Source organism: Salmo trutta, chromosome 6 (genome assembly GCF_901001165.1).
Source record: "Salmo trutta chromosome 6, fSalTru1.1, whole genome shotgun sequence".
NCBI lineage: Eukaryota > Metazoa > Chordata > Actinopteri > Salmoniformes > Salmonidae > Salmo > Salmo trutta.
This window is the reverse complement of record NC_042962.1, coordinates 284,505-305,037: the sequence shown is the minus strand read 5'-3', so window position 1 is coordinate 305,037 and position 20,533 is coordinate 284,505. Positions and strand designations below refer to the sequence as shown.

Below are 20,533 nucleotides of genomic sequence, written 5' to 3'. Positions count from 1 at the left end.
AGACTATCCTATCAACATGATCTGAATAACTGTAATATGTTTCTCTTGAGACGTGGCTGAACAAGAACATAGTAAATATAAATCTAGCTGTTTTTTTTTATATACATCGGCTGGACAGAACGGCAGCGTCTGGTAAACTCAGAGGGGGTGTGTGTCGCTTGGTTAACAACAACTGGTGCACAATCTCTAATATTAAGGAAGTCTGGAGGTTCTGCTCACCTGAGCTGGAATACCACATGATAAGCTGTAGACCATACTATTTACCAAGAGCTGTCTATTTACCACCACAAACCGATGCTGGCACTAAAACCACACTCAACTAGCTGTATAGGGCCATAGGCCAACAAGAAAATGCTCACACAGAGGCGGCGCTCTAAGTGTCCGGAGATTTTAATGCAGGAAAACTGAAATCCATTTTACCTAACTTCTACCAGCATGTCAGCTGTGCAACTAAAAGGGGAAAAACTCGAGATCACATTTATTCCACACACAGACGCATACAGAGCTCTCCCTCACCCTCCATTTGGCAAATCTGACCATAACTCTATCCTCCTGATTCCTGCTTAAAAACTCAACCAGGAAGAACCAGTGACACGCTCAATACAGAAGTGGTCCGATGAAGCGGATGCTAAGCTACAGGACTGTAGCTATCACAGACTGGAATATGTTCCGGGATTCATCCGATGGCATTGAGGAGTTTACCACATCAATCACCGGCTTCATTAATAAGTGCATCGACAAGGTCATCCCCACAGTGAACATACGTACAGTGCATTCGGGAAGTAATCAGACCCCTTGACTTTTTCCAGATTTTGTTAAGTTACAGCCTTATATTAAAATTGATTAAATCGTTTTTTCCCCCTCAATCTACACACAATACCCCATAATGAAAAAGTAAAAACATGTTTTAGAAATTTTTGCAAATCTATTAAAAACAGAAATATCACATTTACATAAGTATTCAGACCCTTTACTCAGTACTTTGTTAAAGCACCTTTGGCAGTTATTACAGCCTCGAGTCTTGGGTATGACGCTACATGCTTGGCACACCTGTACTGGGGAGTTTCTCCCATTCTTCTCTGCAGATCCTCTCAAGTTTTGTCAGGTTGGATGGGGAGAGTCGCTGCGCAGCTATTTTCAGGTCTCTCCGGGCTCTGGCTGGGCCACTCAAGGACATTCAGAGACTTGTCCCGAAGCCACTCTTGAATTGTCTTGGCTGTGTGCTTAGGGTCGTTGTCCTGTTGGAAGGTGAACCTTGGCCCAGTCTGAGGTCCTGAGCGCTCTGGAGAAGGCTTTCATCAAGGATCTCTCTGTACTTTGCTACGTTCATCTTTCCCTCGATCCTGACTGGTCTCCCAGTCCCTGCCACTGAAAAACATCCTCACAGCATTATGCTACCTCCACCATAGGGATGGTGCCAGGTTTCCTCCAGACATGACGCTTGGCATTCAGGCCAAAGAGCTCAATCTTGGTTTCATCAGACCAGATCATTTAGTTTTTCATGGTCTGAGAGTCCTTTATGTGCCTTTTGGCAAACTCCAAGCGGAATGTCATGTGCCTTTTAATGAGCAGTGGCATCTGTTTGGCCACTCTACCATAAAGGCCTGATTGGTGGAGTGCTGCAGAGATGGTTGTCCTTCTGGAACGTTCTCCCATCTCCACAGAGGAACTCTGGAGCTCTGTCAGAGTGACCATCAGGTTCTTGGTCACCTACCTGACAAGGCCCTTCTTCCTTGATTGCTCCGTTTGGCCGGGCGGCAAGCACTAGGAAGAGTCTTGGTGGTTCTAAACTTCTTCCATTTAAGAATGATGGAGGCAACTGTGTTCTTCAGGACCTTCAATGACACAATCCTGTCTCGGAGCTCTACAGACAATTCCATCAACCTCAGAGTTTGGTTTTTGCTCTGACTTGCACTGTCAACTGTGGGACCGTATATAGACAGGTGTGTGCCTTTCCAAATCATGTCCAATCAATTGAATTTACCACAGGTGGTGTCGTGGAAAAAAACATAAGGCCTGGCCATTGGTTTCTTTGTTTTTGCCCTACGTTTTATCACACACAACTCCCCATATTTGATTTATTGTGCGGGGTCTTTTTAATTTGGTTGTAAACCAGGTAAGCAGAATGACGGAAATATTTGAAATGAGTTTGGAACAGGGAAAGAAAATACTTAATGGGGTTGAATGACCTCTGTTCTGACTTCCTGGTGAGGCTTGAACACACGCACTAGAAAGACTTTAGACATTGGGTGACATTTAAATGGGCTGACATTTAAATTGCTATGTAAACACTAATACTTAGGAAGAAGTTTATCATTTAACAATAGTCCTATGAGGGATTCAGAACATGAGAAGGAGAGAGACTGCTGCCCTGAATGAGGGACACCTGTCTCTAGTCTATTTTACCATTACCTTATGGGATACAATTATTTCCTTATGTTGTTGTCAAAAGTTGTAATTCTAATTTGATTTGTTATTGTTATCCGTTTTTCGTATATATTTTAATCTCACTTTCCATCTACGAACTAAACTTACTTTCCTGCAACCCGCCTCACCCAATGTGGTACGGATCTGCTATTTTATACCTTATAACTGGAACCTCCACCAGGAGCTAGCCAGCTAACCAGTTACTAGCTAAAAGTCATTGTTTGCCACTGCTAGCGGTCTTCACCTTTAGCTCGGACACTAGCCAGCTTTAGCTCGGACAATTACCTGCCAGTCTGCACAGTGCGATATCAACCCAGAGCATATCGGACTGCTTTTCTTCACCACATCACCGGATTCCTGCCGCTCTGCACCATTACACTGGATCATGGCAGCTAGCTAGCTGCAACCGAGTGGCTACTGTTGGCTAACGCCTCTGTCCTGAACCAAGCACCAGTTAGCCTTGAGCTAGGCCCATCTCCCGCCCAGCCGACGGAGTATACCAGCTAATTCTTGGGCTACAATACCTCTTTTGCCAATTGGCCTGGACCCTTTATTGTCGACACGGAGCCCCGCCGATCCATCACGACTGGTCTGTCAATGTAATCGTCCGATGTGGTTTCAACAGGCTTTTCTGTTGCGACGTCGCCGAATACCCATCTGCTAGCTCCGGCCCGCTAGCTTTCTGAACGCCGTGTCTCCCACTCGCCCAGCGTAGTAGCGACTACTGAACGGCTCCCTGACTCACCTATTGCTGCTCATTCGACCCTATGATCACTCAGCTACACAGCTGATGCCTGCTGGTCTGTTCATTAACACTGTACCTCATTTTGTTTATCTGTCGGCCCCAGCCTCAAACTCAGGTCCTGTATGTACCTAACTGACCCACTCTGCCCATTCATCGCCATTTACCCGTTGTGGTCTTAGCTTTCCCAAACAACACCCGTGATTGCTTTATGCCTATCTCTATTGTCAATATGTCTTGTATACCGCTGTTTCGGTCAGTTATTATTGTTTTATTTCACTGTAGAGCCCCCAGCCCTGCACAACATGCCTGAGATAGCTCTTTTGTCCCACCCCCCATGCATGCGGAGACCTCACCTGGCTTAACAGGTACCTCCAGAGACGCAACCACTCTCATCGTCACTCAATGCCTGGGTTTGCCTCCACTGTACTCACATCCTACCATACACTTGTCTGTACATTATGCCCTAAATCTATTCTACCACGCCCAGACATCTGCTCCTTTTATTCTCTGTTCCCAACACACTAGACGACCAGTTCTTATAGCCTTCCTAATCCTTTGTTCCTCTGGAGATGTAGAGGTTAACCCAGGCCCTGTAGCCCCCAGTTCTACACCTATTCCACAGGCGCTCTCATTTGTTGACTTCTGTAACCATAAAAGCCTTGGTTTCATGCATGTTAACATCATTATTCACTGCTTTAGCAAACTCCGCCAACCCTGATGTCCTAGCCTTGTCTGAATCCTGGCTTAGGAAGGCCACCAAAAACCCTGAAATCTCCATCCCCAACATTTTCCGTCAAGATAGAACTGCCAAAGGGGGCGGAGTTCCAATCTACTGCAGAGTTCTGTCTTACTATCCAGGTCTAAAACTCACCTGTCCAGAAATAAGTCTCTCACTGTTGCCGCTCGTTATAGACCCCCCGTGGTCAAACGACCACCCCTCATCACTGTCAAACGATCCCTAAAACACTTCAGCGAGCAGGCCTCTCTAGACGACCTGGCCATGGTATCCTGGAAGGATATTGACCTCATCTCGTCAGTAGAGGATGCCTGGTTGTTCTTTCAAAGTGCTTTCCTCACCATCTTAAATAAGCATGCCCCATTCAAAAAATGTTGAACTAAGAACAGATATACAGTGAGGGAAAAAAGTATTTGATCCCCTGCTGATTTTGTACGTTTGCCCACTGACAAAGAAATGATCAGTCTATAACTTTAATGGTAGGTTTATTTGAACAGTGAGAGACAATAACAACAAAAAAATCCAGAAAAACGCATGTCAAAAATGTTATAAATTGACTTGCATTTTAATGAGGGAAATAAGTATTTGACCCCTCAGCAAAACATGACTTAGTACTTCGTGGCAAAACCCTTGTTGGCAATCACATAGGTCAGACGTTTCCTGTAGTTGGCCAACAGGTTTGCACACATCTCAGGAGGGATTTTGTCCCACTCCTCTTTGCAGATCTTCTCCAAGTCATTAAGGTTTCGAGGCTGACGTTTGGCAACTCGAACCTTCAGCTCACTCCACAGATTTTATATGGGATTAAGGTCTGGAGACTGGCTAGGCCACTCCAGGACCTTAATGTGCTTCTTCTTGAGCCACTCCTTTGTTGCCTTGGCCGTGTGTTTTGGGTCATTGTCATGCTGGAATACCCTTCCACGACCCATTTTCAATGCGCTGGCTGAGGGAAGGAGGTTCTCACCCAAGATTTGACAGTACATGGCCCAGTCCATCGTCCCTTTGATGCGGTGAAGTTGTCCTGTCCCCTTAGCAGAAAAACACCCCCAAAGCAAAATGTTTTCACCTCCATGTTTGACGGTGGGGATGGTGTTCTTGGGGTCATAGGCAGCATTCCTCCTCCGCCAAACACGGCGAGTTGAGTTGATGCCAAAGAGCTCCATTTTGGTCTCATCTGACCACAACACTTTCACCCAGTTGTCCCCTGAATCATTCAGATGTTCATTGGCAAACTTCAGACGGGCATGTATATGTGTTTTCTTGAGCAGGGGGACCTTGCGGGCGCTGCAATATTCCAGTCCTTCACAGCGTAATGTGTTACCAATTGTTTTCTTGGTGAGTATGGTCCCAGCTGCCTTGAGATCATTGACGAGATCCTCCCGTGTAGTTCTGGGCTGATTCCTCACCGTTCTCATGATCATTGCAACTCCAAGAGGTGAGATCTTACATGGAGCCCCAGGCCGAGGGAGATTGACAGTTCTTTTGTTTTTCTTCCATTTGCGAATAATCGCACCAACTGTTGTCACCTTCTCACCAAGCTGCTTGGCGATGGTCTTGTAGCCCATTCCAGCCTTGTGTAGGTCTACAATCTTGTCCCTGACATCCTTGGAGAGCTCTTTGGTCTTGGCCATGGTGGAGAGTTTGGAATCTAATTGATTGATTGCTTCTGTAGACAGGTGCCTTTTATATAGGTAACAAACTGAGATTAGGAGCACTCCCTTTAAGAGTGTGCTCCTAATCTCAGCTCGTTACCTGTATAAAAGACACCTGGGAGCCAGAAATCTTTCTGATTGAGAGGGGTCAAATACTTATTTCCCTCATTAAAATGCAAATCAATTTATAACATTTTTGACATGTGTTTTTCTGGATTTTATGTCTCTCACTGTTCAAATAAACCTACCATTAAAATTATAGACTGATCATTTCTTTGTCAGTGGGCAAACGTACAAAATCAGCAGGGGATCAAATACTTTTTTCCCCCACTGTAGGCCCCTGGTTCACTCCTGACTTGACTGCCCTTGACCAGCACAAAAACATCCTGTTGCGTACTGCATTAGCATCGAATAGCCCCCGCGATATGCAACTTTTCAGATAAGTCAGGAACCAATATACACAGTCAGTTCGGAAAGCAAAGGCTAGCTTTTCCAAAAGAAATTTGCATCCTGTAGCACCAATTCCAAAAACGTTTGGAACACTGTAAAGCCCATGGAGAATAAGAGCACCTCCGCCCAGCTGCCCACTGCACTGAGGCTGGGAAACACTGTCACCACCGATAAATCTACGATAATCGAGAATTTCAATAAGCAGTTTTCTACGGCCGGCCATGCTTTCCACCTGGCTACCCCGGCCCACAGCTCTGCACCCCCTGCAGCAACTTGCCCAAGCCTCCCCCCGCTTCTCCTTCACCCAAATCCAGATAGCTGCAAAATCTGGACCCCTACAAATCAGCTGGGCTAGACAATCTGAACCCTCGCTTTCTAAAATTATCCACAGCAAATGTTGCAACCCCTATTACTAGCCAGTTTAACCTCTCTTTCGTATCATCTGAGATCCCTAAAGATTGGAAAGCTGCAACGGTCATCCCCCTCTTCAAAGGGGGAGACACTCTAGACCCAAACTGTTACAGACCTATATGCATCCTGCCCTGCCTTTCTAAAGTCTTTCGAAAGCCAAGTTAAACAGATGACCGACCCTTTAAAATCCCACCGTACCTTCTCCGCTATGCAATCTGGTTTCTGAACTGGTCATGGGTGCACCTCAGCCACTCTCAAGGTCCAAAACGATATCATAACCGCCATCGATAAAAGACCGTACTGTGCAGCCGTCTTCATCGACCTGGACAAAGCTTTCGACTTTGTCAATCACCGCATTCTTATCGGCAGATTCAACAGCCTTGGTTTCTCAAATGACTGCCTCGCCTGGTTCACTAACTACTTCTCAGAAAGAGTTCAGTGTGTCAAATCGGAGGGCCTGTTGTCCGGGCCTCTGGAAGTCTCTATGGGGGTGCCACAGCGTTCAATTCTCAGTCCGACTCTTTTCTCTGTATATATCAATGATGTCGCTCTTGCTGCTGGTGATTCTCTGATCCACCTCTATGCAGACGACATTCTGTATACATCTAGCCTTTCTTTGGAAAATGTGTTAACAAACCTCCAAATGAGCTTCAATGCCGTACAACTCTCCTTCCTTGGCCTCCAACTGCTCTTAAATGCTAGCAAAACTAAATGCATGTTCTTCAACCGATCGCTGCCTGCACCAGCCCGCACGACTAGCATCACTACTCTGGACGGTTCTGACTTGTGGACAACTACAGATACCTAGGTGTCTGGTTAGACTGTAAACTCTCCTTCCAGAGTCGCATTAAGAATCTCCAATCCAAAATTAAATCTAGAATCGGCTTCCTATTTCGCAACAAAGCCTCCTTCACTCATGCTGCCAAACATACCCTCGTAAAACTGACTATCCTACCAATCCTCGACTTCGGCGATGTCATTTACAAAATAGCCTCCAACACTCTACTCAGCAAATTGGATGCAGTCTATCACAGTGCCATCCGTTTTGTCACCAAAGCCCCATATACTACCCACCACTGCGACCTGTATGCTCTCGTTGTCTGGCCCTTGCTACATATCCGTCGCCAAACACACTGGCTCCAGGTCATCTGTAAGTCTTTGCTAGGTAAAGCCCTGCCTTATCTCAGCTCACTGGTCACCAGAGCAACATCCACCCGTAGCACGCGGTCCAGCAGGTATATTTCACTGGTCATCTCCAAAGCCAACACCTTCCTTGGCCACCTTTCCTTACAGTTCTCTGCTGCCAATGACTGAAATGAATTGCAAAAGTCACTGAAGCTGGAGACGTACATTTCCCTCACTAACTTTAAGCATCAGCTGTCAGAGCAGCTTACCGATCACTGTACCTGTACACAGCCCATCTGTAAATAGCCCACCCAACTACCTCATCCCCATATTGTTTTTTTATTTTTGCTCTTTTGCACCCCAGTATTTCTACTTGCACATCATCATTTGCACATCAATCACTCATGTTAATGCTAAATTGTAATTATTTCGCCACTACGGCCTATTTATTGCCTTACCTCCCTAATCTTACCTCATTTGCACTCACTGTATATACATTTTTATATTGTGTTATTGACTGTATGTTTGTTTATTCCATGTGTAACTCTGTTGTTTTTGTCGCACTGCTTTGCTTTATCTTGGCCAGGTCGCAGTTGTAAATGAGAACTTGTTCTTAACTGGCCTACCTGGTTAAATAAAGAAAATAAAAAAACACAGATCTGTCATTAACATGGCACTCGCGACAGTGTAAGACAGGGATAAAGGGGGGCTGTAATGAGAAAAGTTCATCCTTGTAATTAGTAGTACAAACTGTCTATATATGATCCCCTGTTTATAAATGTACATTCTAACTGTGTTGGTGTATGCTAGGTTGAGGGTCTTGCATTTATTTGACTGATAGACTCAACGTGGAGCATTGAAGACTGACATTCTAAATTTGGGTTGTATAACATTGATAGGAGGGGTTTTGTTTTTAAAACGCAGCAATACATATGGCTTTCTGGATGACATAGTACAATTGACTTGAGCATGTTTTAGTATGTTTATAACTATGAAATTGGACTAGCATTAGTGACTAACATGTTATGGGTTAGATAGAATGATATATGTGCAAATGTTTATGTAGCCGGAAGTTAAGTACATACGGGGACAGACTGTTTGCATAAGAGTGTGCCAAATGATAGGGTAACTTGACTATTGTAGTGGAGCATCTAAAAGAGCTCAGTGGTGATTGGAATCCGTTTGGATGGGTTCAGTTATTATTTGGTGTTATGGGAGATACAATATTTCATTGGTTGATTTGTGGCTTAGTTATCTTTTTACAATAATACTTATTATAACTTGTGTTAAGAAATTGTGCAGCAAAGCCGTTGAAACTATTCTTGCCATGCCATTACTGACCCCTGAAGGAGAGGCCTCAGAACCCTTTTTACCTGATTTACTTCCTATGTCTGATGATAATCCATAACAACGAGGTAAAAACATTAAGTTAATGGTGCACCATGCTCACGGCGGGGGTTATGTGAATAATGTTACCACGGCAACATCCGAACTGAGCTAAAGGCTAGTGCTGCCGCATTCAAAAGAGCGGGACTCTAACCCGGACACTTATAACAAATACTGATATGCCCTCCGACGAACCATGGAACCCTGACCTGTTCACTGGACGTGCTCCCTTGTCGCAGACCTGCTGTTTTTTACTTTCTCTCTACCGCACCTGCTGTCTCTAACTCTGAATGATCGGCTATGAAAAGCTAACTGACATTTACTCCTGAGGTGCTGACCTGTTGCACCCTCTACAACCACTGTGATTATTGTTATTTGACCCTGCTGGTCATCTATGAAAGTTTGAACATCTCGGGGGTTTAGGCTGGGTTTCTGTACAGCACTTTGTGACATCAGCTGATGTAAAAAGGGCTTTATAAATACATTTGATAGATTAATCAATCAAACAGGCAAAGCGGCAATATAGGACTAAGATCAAATCCTACTACACCAGCTCTGATGCTTGTCAGATGTGCTAGGGCTTGCAAACTATCACCAATGACAAAGGGAAACCCAGCCTTGAGCTGCCCAGTGATGCAAATCTACCAGACGAGTTAAATGCCTTGTATGCTTGCTTTGCGGAAAGCACCAGCTGTTCTGGAAGTCTGAGTCTTCACTGACATTTTCAACCTCTCCCTGACCCAGTCTGTAATACATACATGCAATACCTACTATCGCTCCGTAGCACTCACATCTGTAGCCATGAAATGCTTTGAAAGACTGGTCAAGGCTCACAACACTATCATGCCAGACCCATTCCAATTCGCATACCGACCCAACAGACCCACAGATGTCGCAATCTCTATTGCACTCCACACTGTCCTTTCCCACCTGGACAAAAGGTACAACCACGTGAGAATGCTGTTCATTTACTTCAGCTCATCGTTCAACACCATAGAGCCATCCAAGCTCAACTCTAACACAGAACCCAAACCGGCTGCGTGCGTGCGCCATCGTGCATAAATGTATTTTGTCCCCCCACACCAAACGTGATCACAACACGCAGGTTAAAATATCAAAACAAATTCTGAACCAATTATATTCAGTTGGGGACAGGTCGAAAAGCATTAAACATTTATGGCAATTTAGCTTGCACTTGCTAGCTATTTTGTCCTATTTAGCTAGCTTGCTGTTGCTGGCTAATTTGTCCTGGGATATAAACATTGAGTTGTTATTTTACCTGAAATGCACAAGGTCCTCTACTCCACCAATTAATCCACACATAAAACGGTCAGCCGAATCGTTTCTAGTCATCTCTCATCCTTCCAGGCTTTTTCTTCTCTTGACTTTATATTGTGATTGGCAACTTTCATAAATTAGGTGCATTACCGCCACTGACCTCATTCGTCTTCAGTCACCCACATGTGTATAACCAATGAGGAGACGGCACGTGCGTACCTGCTTCTAAAAACCAATGAGGAGATGGGAGAAGCAGGACTTGCAGCGCGATCTGTGTCAGAAATAGAACTGACTTCTATTTTAGCCCTTGGCAATGCAGACGCTCGTTGGCGCGCGCGAGCAGTGTGGATGCAATAATATAATAATATAGACTTCTAAATTTATTTTGAAACACTCGCAACGAGAGCGGTGTAGTCAGCCTGTAAGCTAAGGACCCTGGGACTGAACACCTCCCTCTGTAACTGGATCCTGGACTTCCTGAAGGGACACCCCCAGATGGTGAGGGTAGACAACAACAGATCTGCCACGCTGACCCTCAACACGGCGGCCCCTCAGGGGTGAGTGCTTAGTTCCCTCCTGTACTCCCTGTTCACCCACGACTGCGTGTGTGCGCACGACTCCATCACCATCATTAAGTTTGCCAACGACATGGCGGTGGTAGGCCTGATCACCGACGATGTTGAGAAGGAGGTCAGAGACCTGGCAGTGTGGTGGCAGGACAACAACCTCTCTGTCAACGTCAGACAAAGGAGCTGATCGTGGACTACAGGAATGGAGGGCTGAGCAAGCCCCCATTTACATCGACGAGGCTGTAGTGGAATGGGTCAAGAGCTTTAAGTTCCTCTGTGTCCACATCACCAAGGACCTATACTACATGGCAAAAGTATGTGGACACCCCTTCAAATTAGTGGATTCGGCTATTTCAGCCACACCCGTTGCTGACAGGTGTATAAAATCAAGCACACAACAATGCAATCTCCATAGAATCATTGGCAGTAGAATGGCCTTACTGAAGAGCTTAGTGACTCTCAACGTGGTACCATCGATAGGATGCACATTTCCAACAAGTCAGTTCGTCAAATTTCTGCCCTGCTAGAGCTGCCCCGGTCAATTGTCTGTCCTCAGTTGCAACACTCACGACCGAATTCCAAACTGCCTCTGGAAGCAACGTCAGCATAAGAACTGTTCGTCAGGAGCATCATGAAATGTGTTTCCATGGCCGAGCAGCCGCACACAAGCCTAAGATCACCATGCTTCGGGTGGTGTAAAGCTCACCACCATTGGACTCTGGAGCAGTGGAAACTCGTTCTCTGGAGTGATGAATCACGCTTCACCATCTGGCAGTCCGACGGATAAATCTGGGTTTGGGGATGCCAGGAGAACGCCACCTGCCCGAATACATAGTGCCAACTGTAAAGTTTGGTGGAAGAGGAATAATGGTCTGGAGCTGTTTTTCATGGTTCAGGCCCCTTAGTTCCAGTGAAGGGAAATCTTAACGCGACAGCATACATTGACATTCTAGACGATTCTGTGCTTCCAACTTTGTGGCAACAGTTTGGGGAAGGCCCTTTCCTGTTTCAGCATGACAATAACCCCGTACACAAAGTGGGGTCCATACAGAAATGGTTTGTCGAGCTAGGCGTGGATGAACTTGACTGGCCTGCACAGAGACCTGACCTCAACCCCATCGAACACCTTTGGTATGAATTGGAACGCTGAAAGGAAGCCTGCCCTAATTGCCCAACATCAGTGGCCAACCTCAATAATACTCGTGACTGAATGGAAGCAAGTCCCCGCAGCAATGTTCCAACATCTAGTGGAAAGCCTTCCCAGAAGAGTGGAGGCTGTTATAGCAGCAAAGTGGGGACCAACTCCATATTAATGCCCATGATTTTAAAATGAGATGATTTACGAGCGGGTGTCCACATACTTTTGACCATATAGTGTATCATGGTCCAAACACACCAACACAGTCGTGAAGAGGGCATGACAACGCTTCTTTCACCTCAAGAGGCTGAAAAGATTTGGTATGGGCCCTCAGATCCTCCAAAGGTTCTACAGCTACACCATTGAGAGAATCTTGACTGGTTGCATCACAGTTTGGTATGGCATCTGCTTGACATCCAACCACAAGGCACTACAGAGGATAGTTTGTACAGCCCAGTAAATCAATGGGGCCAAGCGTCCTGCCATCCAGGACCTATATACTAGGCGGTGTCAGAGGAAGGCCCTCAAAATTGTCAAAGACTCCAGCACCCAAGTCATAGACTGTTCTCTCTGCTACCGCACGGCAAGCGGTACCAGAGCGCCAAGTCTGGAACCAAAAGGCTCCTGAACAGCTTCTACCCCTAAGCCATAAGACTGCTGAACAGTTAATCAAATGGCTACCCAGACTATTTACATTGACCCCAATTTTTTTGTTGCGCTGGCTCTATGCACACCCACTAGACTCTACCCACACACCCACTAGACTCTACCCACACACCCACTAGACACTACCTACACACCCACTAGACTCTACCCACACACCCACTCATACTACACAGACACCCCAACACACCATGGTTTCCGTTAGCCGGTAATAGACGGCTTTTGTCCAATTAAAAAAAGAGATCTAGAGGCAGTATTCATTTTAAAAACATAAACATATACTGCATGCTTTGAAACCTGAACTTATTAATATGATACATGTTATTTAATCATAGCACCACACTGCTCGCGCGTGTCAACGATCGTCTGAGTAGCCAGGCCCTAAAATAGAACTTGATTATTTGAGCGCCTGCGTTTGGTTCTATTTGTGATGCTTAATGCGCTGCAAGTCCCGCATCTCCCATCTCCTCGTTGATTTTTAGGAGCATAGACCCACGTGGGTGATTGAAAGATGAACTGAGGTCAACACTCCAGTCCAGTTGGTGGTGGTAATACACCTTAAAGTTGGCTGCCAACCGCCATATAAAGTCCAAAGAAGAAGAATAAGCTTGAAGGAGAGATGACTAGAAATGAACTCAGTTTACCCTTTTATCTGTGGATACATTTTTGGTGTAGAGGACCTTGTGCATTTCAGGTAAAATAACAACCCAATGTTTATATCCCAGGACAAATTACCTAGCAACAGCAAACTAGCTAGCTAAATTGCCATCAATGTTAAATGCTTTTCAACCTGTCCCCAAATGAATATAGTTGGTTCAGAGTTTGTTTTGATATTTCAACATGTGTCCTGATGGCGTCTGGTGTGGTTGGACAAAATCAACACGCGCACAGTATCATATTAGATCTCCTCTCTTTCTACATTTCTAACGGATATTTTCATCTCGGTCGCATAAAACTGCTTGCATGTGAAAACACTTTTGACAATGGTGTTTTCCCACTAATTGCATTATGGAACAAACATTGGTGTGTAGCCTACTGCCTTGTGCTCATTGCTGTGCTTACATTGTGAATAATAATATTTTAAGCAACATTTTATTTTATTTATTTATTTATTTATTTATTTCACCTTTATTTAACCAGATAGGCAAGTTGAGAACAAGTTCTCATTTACAATTGCGACCTGGCCAAGATAAAGCAAAGCAGTTCGACAACATACAAAAACAGAGTTACACATGGAGTAAAACAACATATAATCAATGATACAGTAGAGAAAATAAGACTATATACAATGTGAGCAAATGATGTGAGATAAGGGCGGTAAAGGCAAAAAAGGCCATGGTGGCAAAGTAAATACAATATAGCAAGTAAAACACTGGAATGGTAGATTTGTTATTTGAAGAAAGTTCAAAGTTAAAATATAAATAATATGGTGCAAAGGAGCAAAATAAATAAAATAAATAAATACAGTAGGGGAAGAGGTAGTTGTTTGGGCTAAATTATAGATGGGCTATGTACAGGTGCAGTGATCTGTGAGCTGCTCTGACAGCTGGTGCTTAAAGCTAGTGAGGGAGATAAGTGTTTCCAGTTTCAGAGATTTTTGTAGTTCGTTCCAGTCATTGGCAGCAGAGAACTGGAAGGAGAGACGACCAAAGGAGGAGTTGGCTTTAGGGGTGACCAGAGATATACCTGCTGGAGCGCGTGCTACAGGTGGGTGCTGCTATGGTGACCAGTGAGTGGAGATAAGGGGGGACTTTACCTAGCGGGGTCTTGTAGATGACCAATGTGTTTGGCGACGATTATGAAGCGAAGGCCAGCCAACGAGAGCGTACAGGTCGCAGTGGTGGGTAGTATATGGGGCTTTGGTGACAAAACGGATGGCACTGTGATAGACTGCATCCAGCTTGTTGAGTAGGGTATTGGAGGCTATTTTGTAAATGACATCGCCGAAGTCGAGGATTGGTAGGATGGTCAGTTTTACGAAGGTATGTTTGGCAGCATGAGTGAAGGATGCTTTGTTGCGAAATAGGAAGCCAATTCTAGATTTCACTTTGGATTGGAGATGATTGATGTGAGTCTGGAAGGAGAGTTTACAGTCTAACCAGACACCTAGGTATTTGTAGTTGTCCACAAATTCTAAGTTAGAACCGTCCAGAGAAGTGATGCTGGACAGGCGGGCAGGTGCCGGCAGCGATCGGTTGAAGAGCATGCATTTAGTTTTACTTGTGTTTAGGAGCAGTTGGAGACCACGGAAGGACAAATACATTTTTATTTCATTTATGACAAATACATTTTTATTTCATTTTGAAATTAGCTTGGCATTACTAGCGAGTTAACTTGGGTTACTAGCGAGTTAGCGTGGGATTGCTAGCGAGTTAGCGTGGGATTGCTAGTGAGTTAGCGTGGGATTGCTAGCGAGTTAGTGTGGGATTGCTAGCAAAGTTAGCATGGGGTTGCTAGCAAAGTTAGCATGGGGTTGCTAGCAAAGTTAGCGTGGGGTTAGTAGCGAGTTAGCTTGGGGTTCTCTAATGTACAGAATCAAAGAATCTGTCGGGACTGAATGGCATGGAGGAGGATAACAAGCACCAGTAGTTCCGCTGTTTGGGTTCTCATCACTGGTTATTTAAACTATCAGGATTGGGTGAAGGCAGTGCAAAACTGCTTCTCTTAGACTGCTTCGCGCAAGCCCATATGGATAGGAGGCAGGCTTTGGCTGAGACCCCCTCCCACGGACCCCCTCTTATGCAATGCGACACCATTCTGCAGAGGACACCCAAACCAGAGTGGCCACCGCAAAGCCCAAGGAGCTTGACCTTCTCTGGAAGTTCCTGTAGCCCTGCTTGGTATAATTAGCCTATACTGGCTATTGGTTGAGACGCAGGGCGCGTTCTGGGGCGGCAGGTGGCCTAGTGGTTAGAGCGTTGGACTAGTAACTGGAAGATTGCAAGATCGAATCCCCGACCTGACAAGGTAAAGATCTGTCTTTCTGCCCCTGAACAAGGCAGTTAACCCACTATTCCTAGGCCGTCATAGAAAATAAGAATTTGTTCTTTACTGACTTGCCTAGTTAAATAAAGGTAAAGTAAAAAAATAAAAAATACACTACGCTGTAAGATATACAATGAAATGCCTACTCGCAACTAAAGCTCTCCTCTCAGACAGTGCAATGATATTAAGCTATACGTATCTGTATTTACATTAGGCTATACCCTACCAATAGCTACTGTCACCACGTAAGCCTATACTGTAAATGATTGTTGTTTGTTCCTGAACTGTTCCTTCAGCACCACAAGTTGGTTCAACTTCTATAACATCATTGTGCGATTCTAGGGATGTACTTTCAGCTCCACGAAGGGCACTCCAATCTCTTAAAATAACCCTCATCAAGATCTGCTGCCTATATCTAATAGTCCCACTCATCACTTACTATTATAATTACAAATAGAAGAGTATCACTTCTCACAGTGGTGCTGGTTTAGTAAAGTAAAGTTAGATCAAAGCTAAATCAATGTATCGCAAGATCACATAACGATTCATGAGTATTTTACATAACAGAATATAATAGCATAGTAGGCCTGCAACGTTACACCAACAACACCTCATTTCTACTGACATTTTAGGATGGTTAGCTGAAACTTTTTTTCATGCGCCAAAACTCAACATAGTGGACCACTAGGCAGGATATATGCTTTGATTGAAACTAAATAGAACAAAGGCTAATAGTTAACACCATCTGTTCTAATTGGCTCCTGAAACAGTCAATCAAGAAGCTCTAAATGCCTACTTCCAGGAATCTGAGATCAGATGATTTGCATGCAGATGCAGTTTTGACATTTCACTCGTGAAGAATGATCATTTATGAAAGTGATGGCCTACTTTCAAATGAAGAATACCTATCTTGGTGTTTAAGGGTATTAAAGTTAACATTTCTTGAGACAATAGACCTGTGTGGTCATAGTCAGACATTGCAATTGGAGGATGCATGTTATGCATATTCTATAATGATAGGCAATTCAATAGGCTACATCTGTCGGTACAAACTTTGATTGAGGAAATTATGATTTACATTTGAGTAATTTAGCAGATGCTCTTATCCAGAGCCACTTACAGTAGTGAGTTCATACTTTTTTCATACTGGTCCTCCGTGGGAATCGAACCCACAACCGTGGCTTTGCAAGTGCCATGCTCTACCAACAGAGCCACAAAGAACGTTTAAATGTAATTAAAAAATAAATAGCACTACAACACTGAACGTCACCAACAATATTTTATGTTGCTAGCTATCTAGTTAGCTGTGGTTTGCTAGCTAGTTAGCTGTGGTTTGCTAGCTAAGCTGTGGTTTGCTAGCTAGTTAACTGTGGTTTGCTAGCTAGTTAACTGTGGTTTGCTAGCTAAGCTGTGGTTTGCTAGCTAGTTAACTGTGGTTTGCTAGCTAAGCTGTGGTTTGCTAGCTAGTTAGCTGTGGTTTGCTAGCTAGTTAGCTGTGGTTTGCTAGCTAGTTAACTGTGGTTTGCTAGCTAGTTAACTGTGGTTTGCTAGCTAGTTAGCTGTGGTTTGCTAGCTAGTTAACTGTGGTTTGCTAGCTAGTTAACTGTGGTTTGCTAGCTAAGCTGTGGTTTGCTAGCTAAGTTGTGGTTATGCTAGCTGCTTGGGGCAGAGATGTTAAAGAAAGGAGGAGATAGGAATCCCAATGAATGATGGAACGTATAACGCCCAACCCAGCAGACTGTCAACCAATCGCGTTCAAGTTGTCATGCTGCGTCAGGTGGTTGCTAAGCTAATCGGCACGCAATCCCTTCTCAAAGTCAGGGTCGAGAAGGTACGTAATGTCACGAATCCAAAGCTATACCATTATTCAGAGAACACCATTGAAAATTAGACCCTGGTCTCAATTGGGTTCCCCTGATTAGATAAAAAAAAGTTAATTATCTCACATCTTGGAAAAGATTTGTAATGTTGTACTTCTTGTTCACGAAATTCATGCTGATGTTGGGTTTTTGAGCTAGCACCCAATTGGTTCCCATTCACTCCTTGAAGGAGTGCTCTCCTTGTCATAGAATGCACTGCGTGGCCCATTGACAATGCATCGGTAACATAAACAATGGCCGTTAATTTGATTCCAATGGAGTTTCTCATCTCCCCCAAAGTAGATCTGCTCTGGGTTGCTAACTAGTTAGCTGCGGTTGCTAGCATGTTAGCTGTGATTGCTATCGAGTTAGCTGTAGTTTCCTAGCCGCTTCAGGTTTGTTCATTTCCAACACTGCCATAATATGGAGTCTGAATGTACAAAAGGATACTTGCAGAAGGTCTCCATGACAACAGGGAGGTCCAGGTTCAGGAAGCCAAAGCGAGGAGCAAAGTTGGTCAGACTGACTGAGGAGGACAGGACAGGCATTAAGACAGACAGACAGACAGACAGACAGACAGACAGACAGACAGACAGACAGACAGACAGACAGACAGACAGACAGACAGACAGACAGACAGACAGACAGACAGACAGACAGACAGACAGACAGACAGAGGACAGTGTTATGGTTAGATGGTCAGACAGGAAGACAGGAGGGACAATAACAGGACAGACAGAGACAGAGGACAGTGTTATGGTTAGTTTGTCAGACAGGAAGACAGGAGGGACAATAACAGGACAGACAGAGACAGAGGACAGTGTTATGGTTAGTTGGTCAGACAGGAAGGAAAATAACAGGACAGACAGAGACAGAGGACAGTGTTATGGTTAGTTTGTCAGACAGGAGGGACAATAACAGACACTGACCTGCATATTGGAGGTGAGGAGGGTACCCCACAAACAGCATCTGTGTATTGGGTGGATGAGTAAGGCGGATCAACCTGGTCTGGTTCTCCAGCGAAGGTGTGACACAGACACTGGGTGAGTGTGTGTCAGGGTCTGTGTCAAGATGCGTGTGTGTGAGGCAGTCTGCGTTGCTGCGACACACACGGCTGCCAGACAGTATCTTACGAGCCGGGAGACACGAATACTGAAACACAACCAGCAGTTAGTCCAATATCTGTGTGTGTGTGTGTGTGTGTGTGTGTGTGTGTGTGTGTGTGTGTGTGTGTGTGTGTGTGTGTGTGTGTGTGTGTGTGCGTGTGTGTGTGTGTGTGTGTGTGTGTGTGTAGGGCTGTACCCCACCCTCAAAAACTCTGGCTCGACCGAGAGTCTTTTGTTCTTTCGACCAATCGATTGGTCAACATTTTGAAACGTGTATTTTGCCATATATAGACACACCCTGTGTTTGATTAAATTAACTATATGTACTGAGCTGGTCTGATGCTTTAATGTGTGAATCAAATCAACTATATGTACTGAGCTGGTCTGATACTTTAAGCACTGTGTGATTAAAGAATTAAGACATGGAGCCACAGATGAAGATAAGCAGAAAATAAAACCTGGACCATCCATCGTCCTTCCTTCACGCTCATTAAGTTACTAGTAATAGGCTAGCTCTTCCATCAGCCACTGTATCTTATCATTTCTAGCGAACTGCGTGCCAGTTATGATTTTCATGGAACAGTATTATTTCAACTATAATAACATCTTCGTATCTCAATATCACTGTCGTGGTTAAGCTAAATTATATCCAAATGAAACTTATACAAATGTAAAAGCTAAAATGTATAATTTGAGCTAACCTTTTTCCTAACCTTCCAATTGGCTCATTCATCCCCCTCCTCTCCCCTGTAACTATTCCCCAGGTCGTCACTGTAAATGAGAATTTGTTCTCAGTCAACTTACCTGGTAAAACAGGGATATAAAAAGTATAAAATAAAGACCAAGTTCTCCTAATCTGCTACGGAAAAGTACATTCCAGTCGTAGCTGTACTCCACCAAGTGAGAACTATGCATGGTTTATATTATCACCTATAGTCTAGTTAAATAAAGGTTAAATAATTGTATTAAATCACCTATAGTCTACTTAAATAAAGGTTAAATTAATTTATTAAATCACCTATAGTCCAACTGATGCAGCATAGTGGCTATAAATCCATGGGCTGAAGCATGGGGTTGCCCATCTGCATTTACACTACTGGACACCGGAGACATGGACTGTTCTCCATGATCCCGTCCGGCAGGCGGTACCGGTACATCAAGGCTTAGACAAATAGACTCCAACACAGCTTCTATCCCCTGGTCATAAGCTACAGGACTGTTTTGCTGCACAGACTGGAATATGTTCCGGGATTCCTCAGATGGCATTGAGGAGTACAGCAGATCAGTCACTGGCTTTATCAATAAGTGCATCGACGACGTCATCCCCACAGTGACTGTACGTACATACCCCAAAGAGAAGCCATGGCTTACAGGCAACATCCGCATTGAACTAAAGGGGAGAGCTGCCGCTTTCAAGGAGCAGGACTCTAACCCGGAAGCTTACAAGAAATCCCGCTATGCCCTCCGACGAAACCATCAAACAGGCAAAGCGTCAATACAGGACTAAGATTGAATCGTACAACACCGGCTCTGATGCTCGTCGGATGTGGCAGGGCTTGCAAACTATTACAGACTACAAAGGGAAGCACAGCCATGTGCTGCCCAGTGACACAAGCCTACCAGACGAGCTAAATCACTTCTATGCTCGCTTCGAGGCAAGCAACACTGAGGTGTGCATGAGAGCATCAGCTGTTCTGGACGACTGGGTGATCATGCTCTCCATAGCCGATGTGAGTAAGACCTTTAAACAGGTCAACATTCACAAGGCTGCGGGGCCAGACGGATTACCAGGACATGTACTGCGAGCATGCGCTGACCAACTATCAAGTGTCTTCACTGACATTTTCAACATGTCCCTGATTGAGTCTGTAATACCAACATGTTTCAAGCAGACCACCAGAATCCCTGTGCCCAAGATCACCTGACTAAATGACTACAGACCCGTAGCACTCACGTTCATAGCCATGAAGTGCTTTGAAAGGCTGGTCATGGCTCACATTAAC

General features: G+C 44.6%; 1 protein-coding gene across 1 annotated transcript in view; it reads right to left on the bottom strand.

Annotated features, from left to right (window-relative positions):
• Positions 1-20,533, bottom strand: part of mbtps2 (membrane-bound transcription factor peptidase, site 2) — a gene marked incomplete in the record, with an annotated part of 64,336 nt that overhangs the window by 4,181 nt on the left and 39,622 nt on the right. The window contains 2 exon segments of the mRNA XM_029755055.1: positions 17,875-17,950; positions 18,354-18,576. Coding sequence (XP_029610915.1) covers positions 17,875-17,950; positions 18,354-18,576 — 299 coding nt within the window.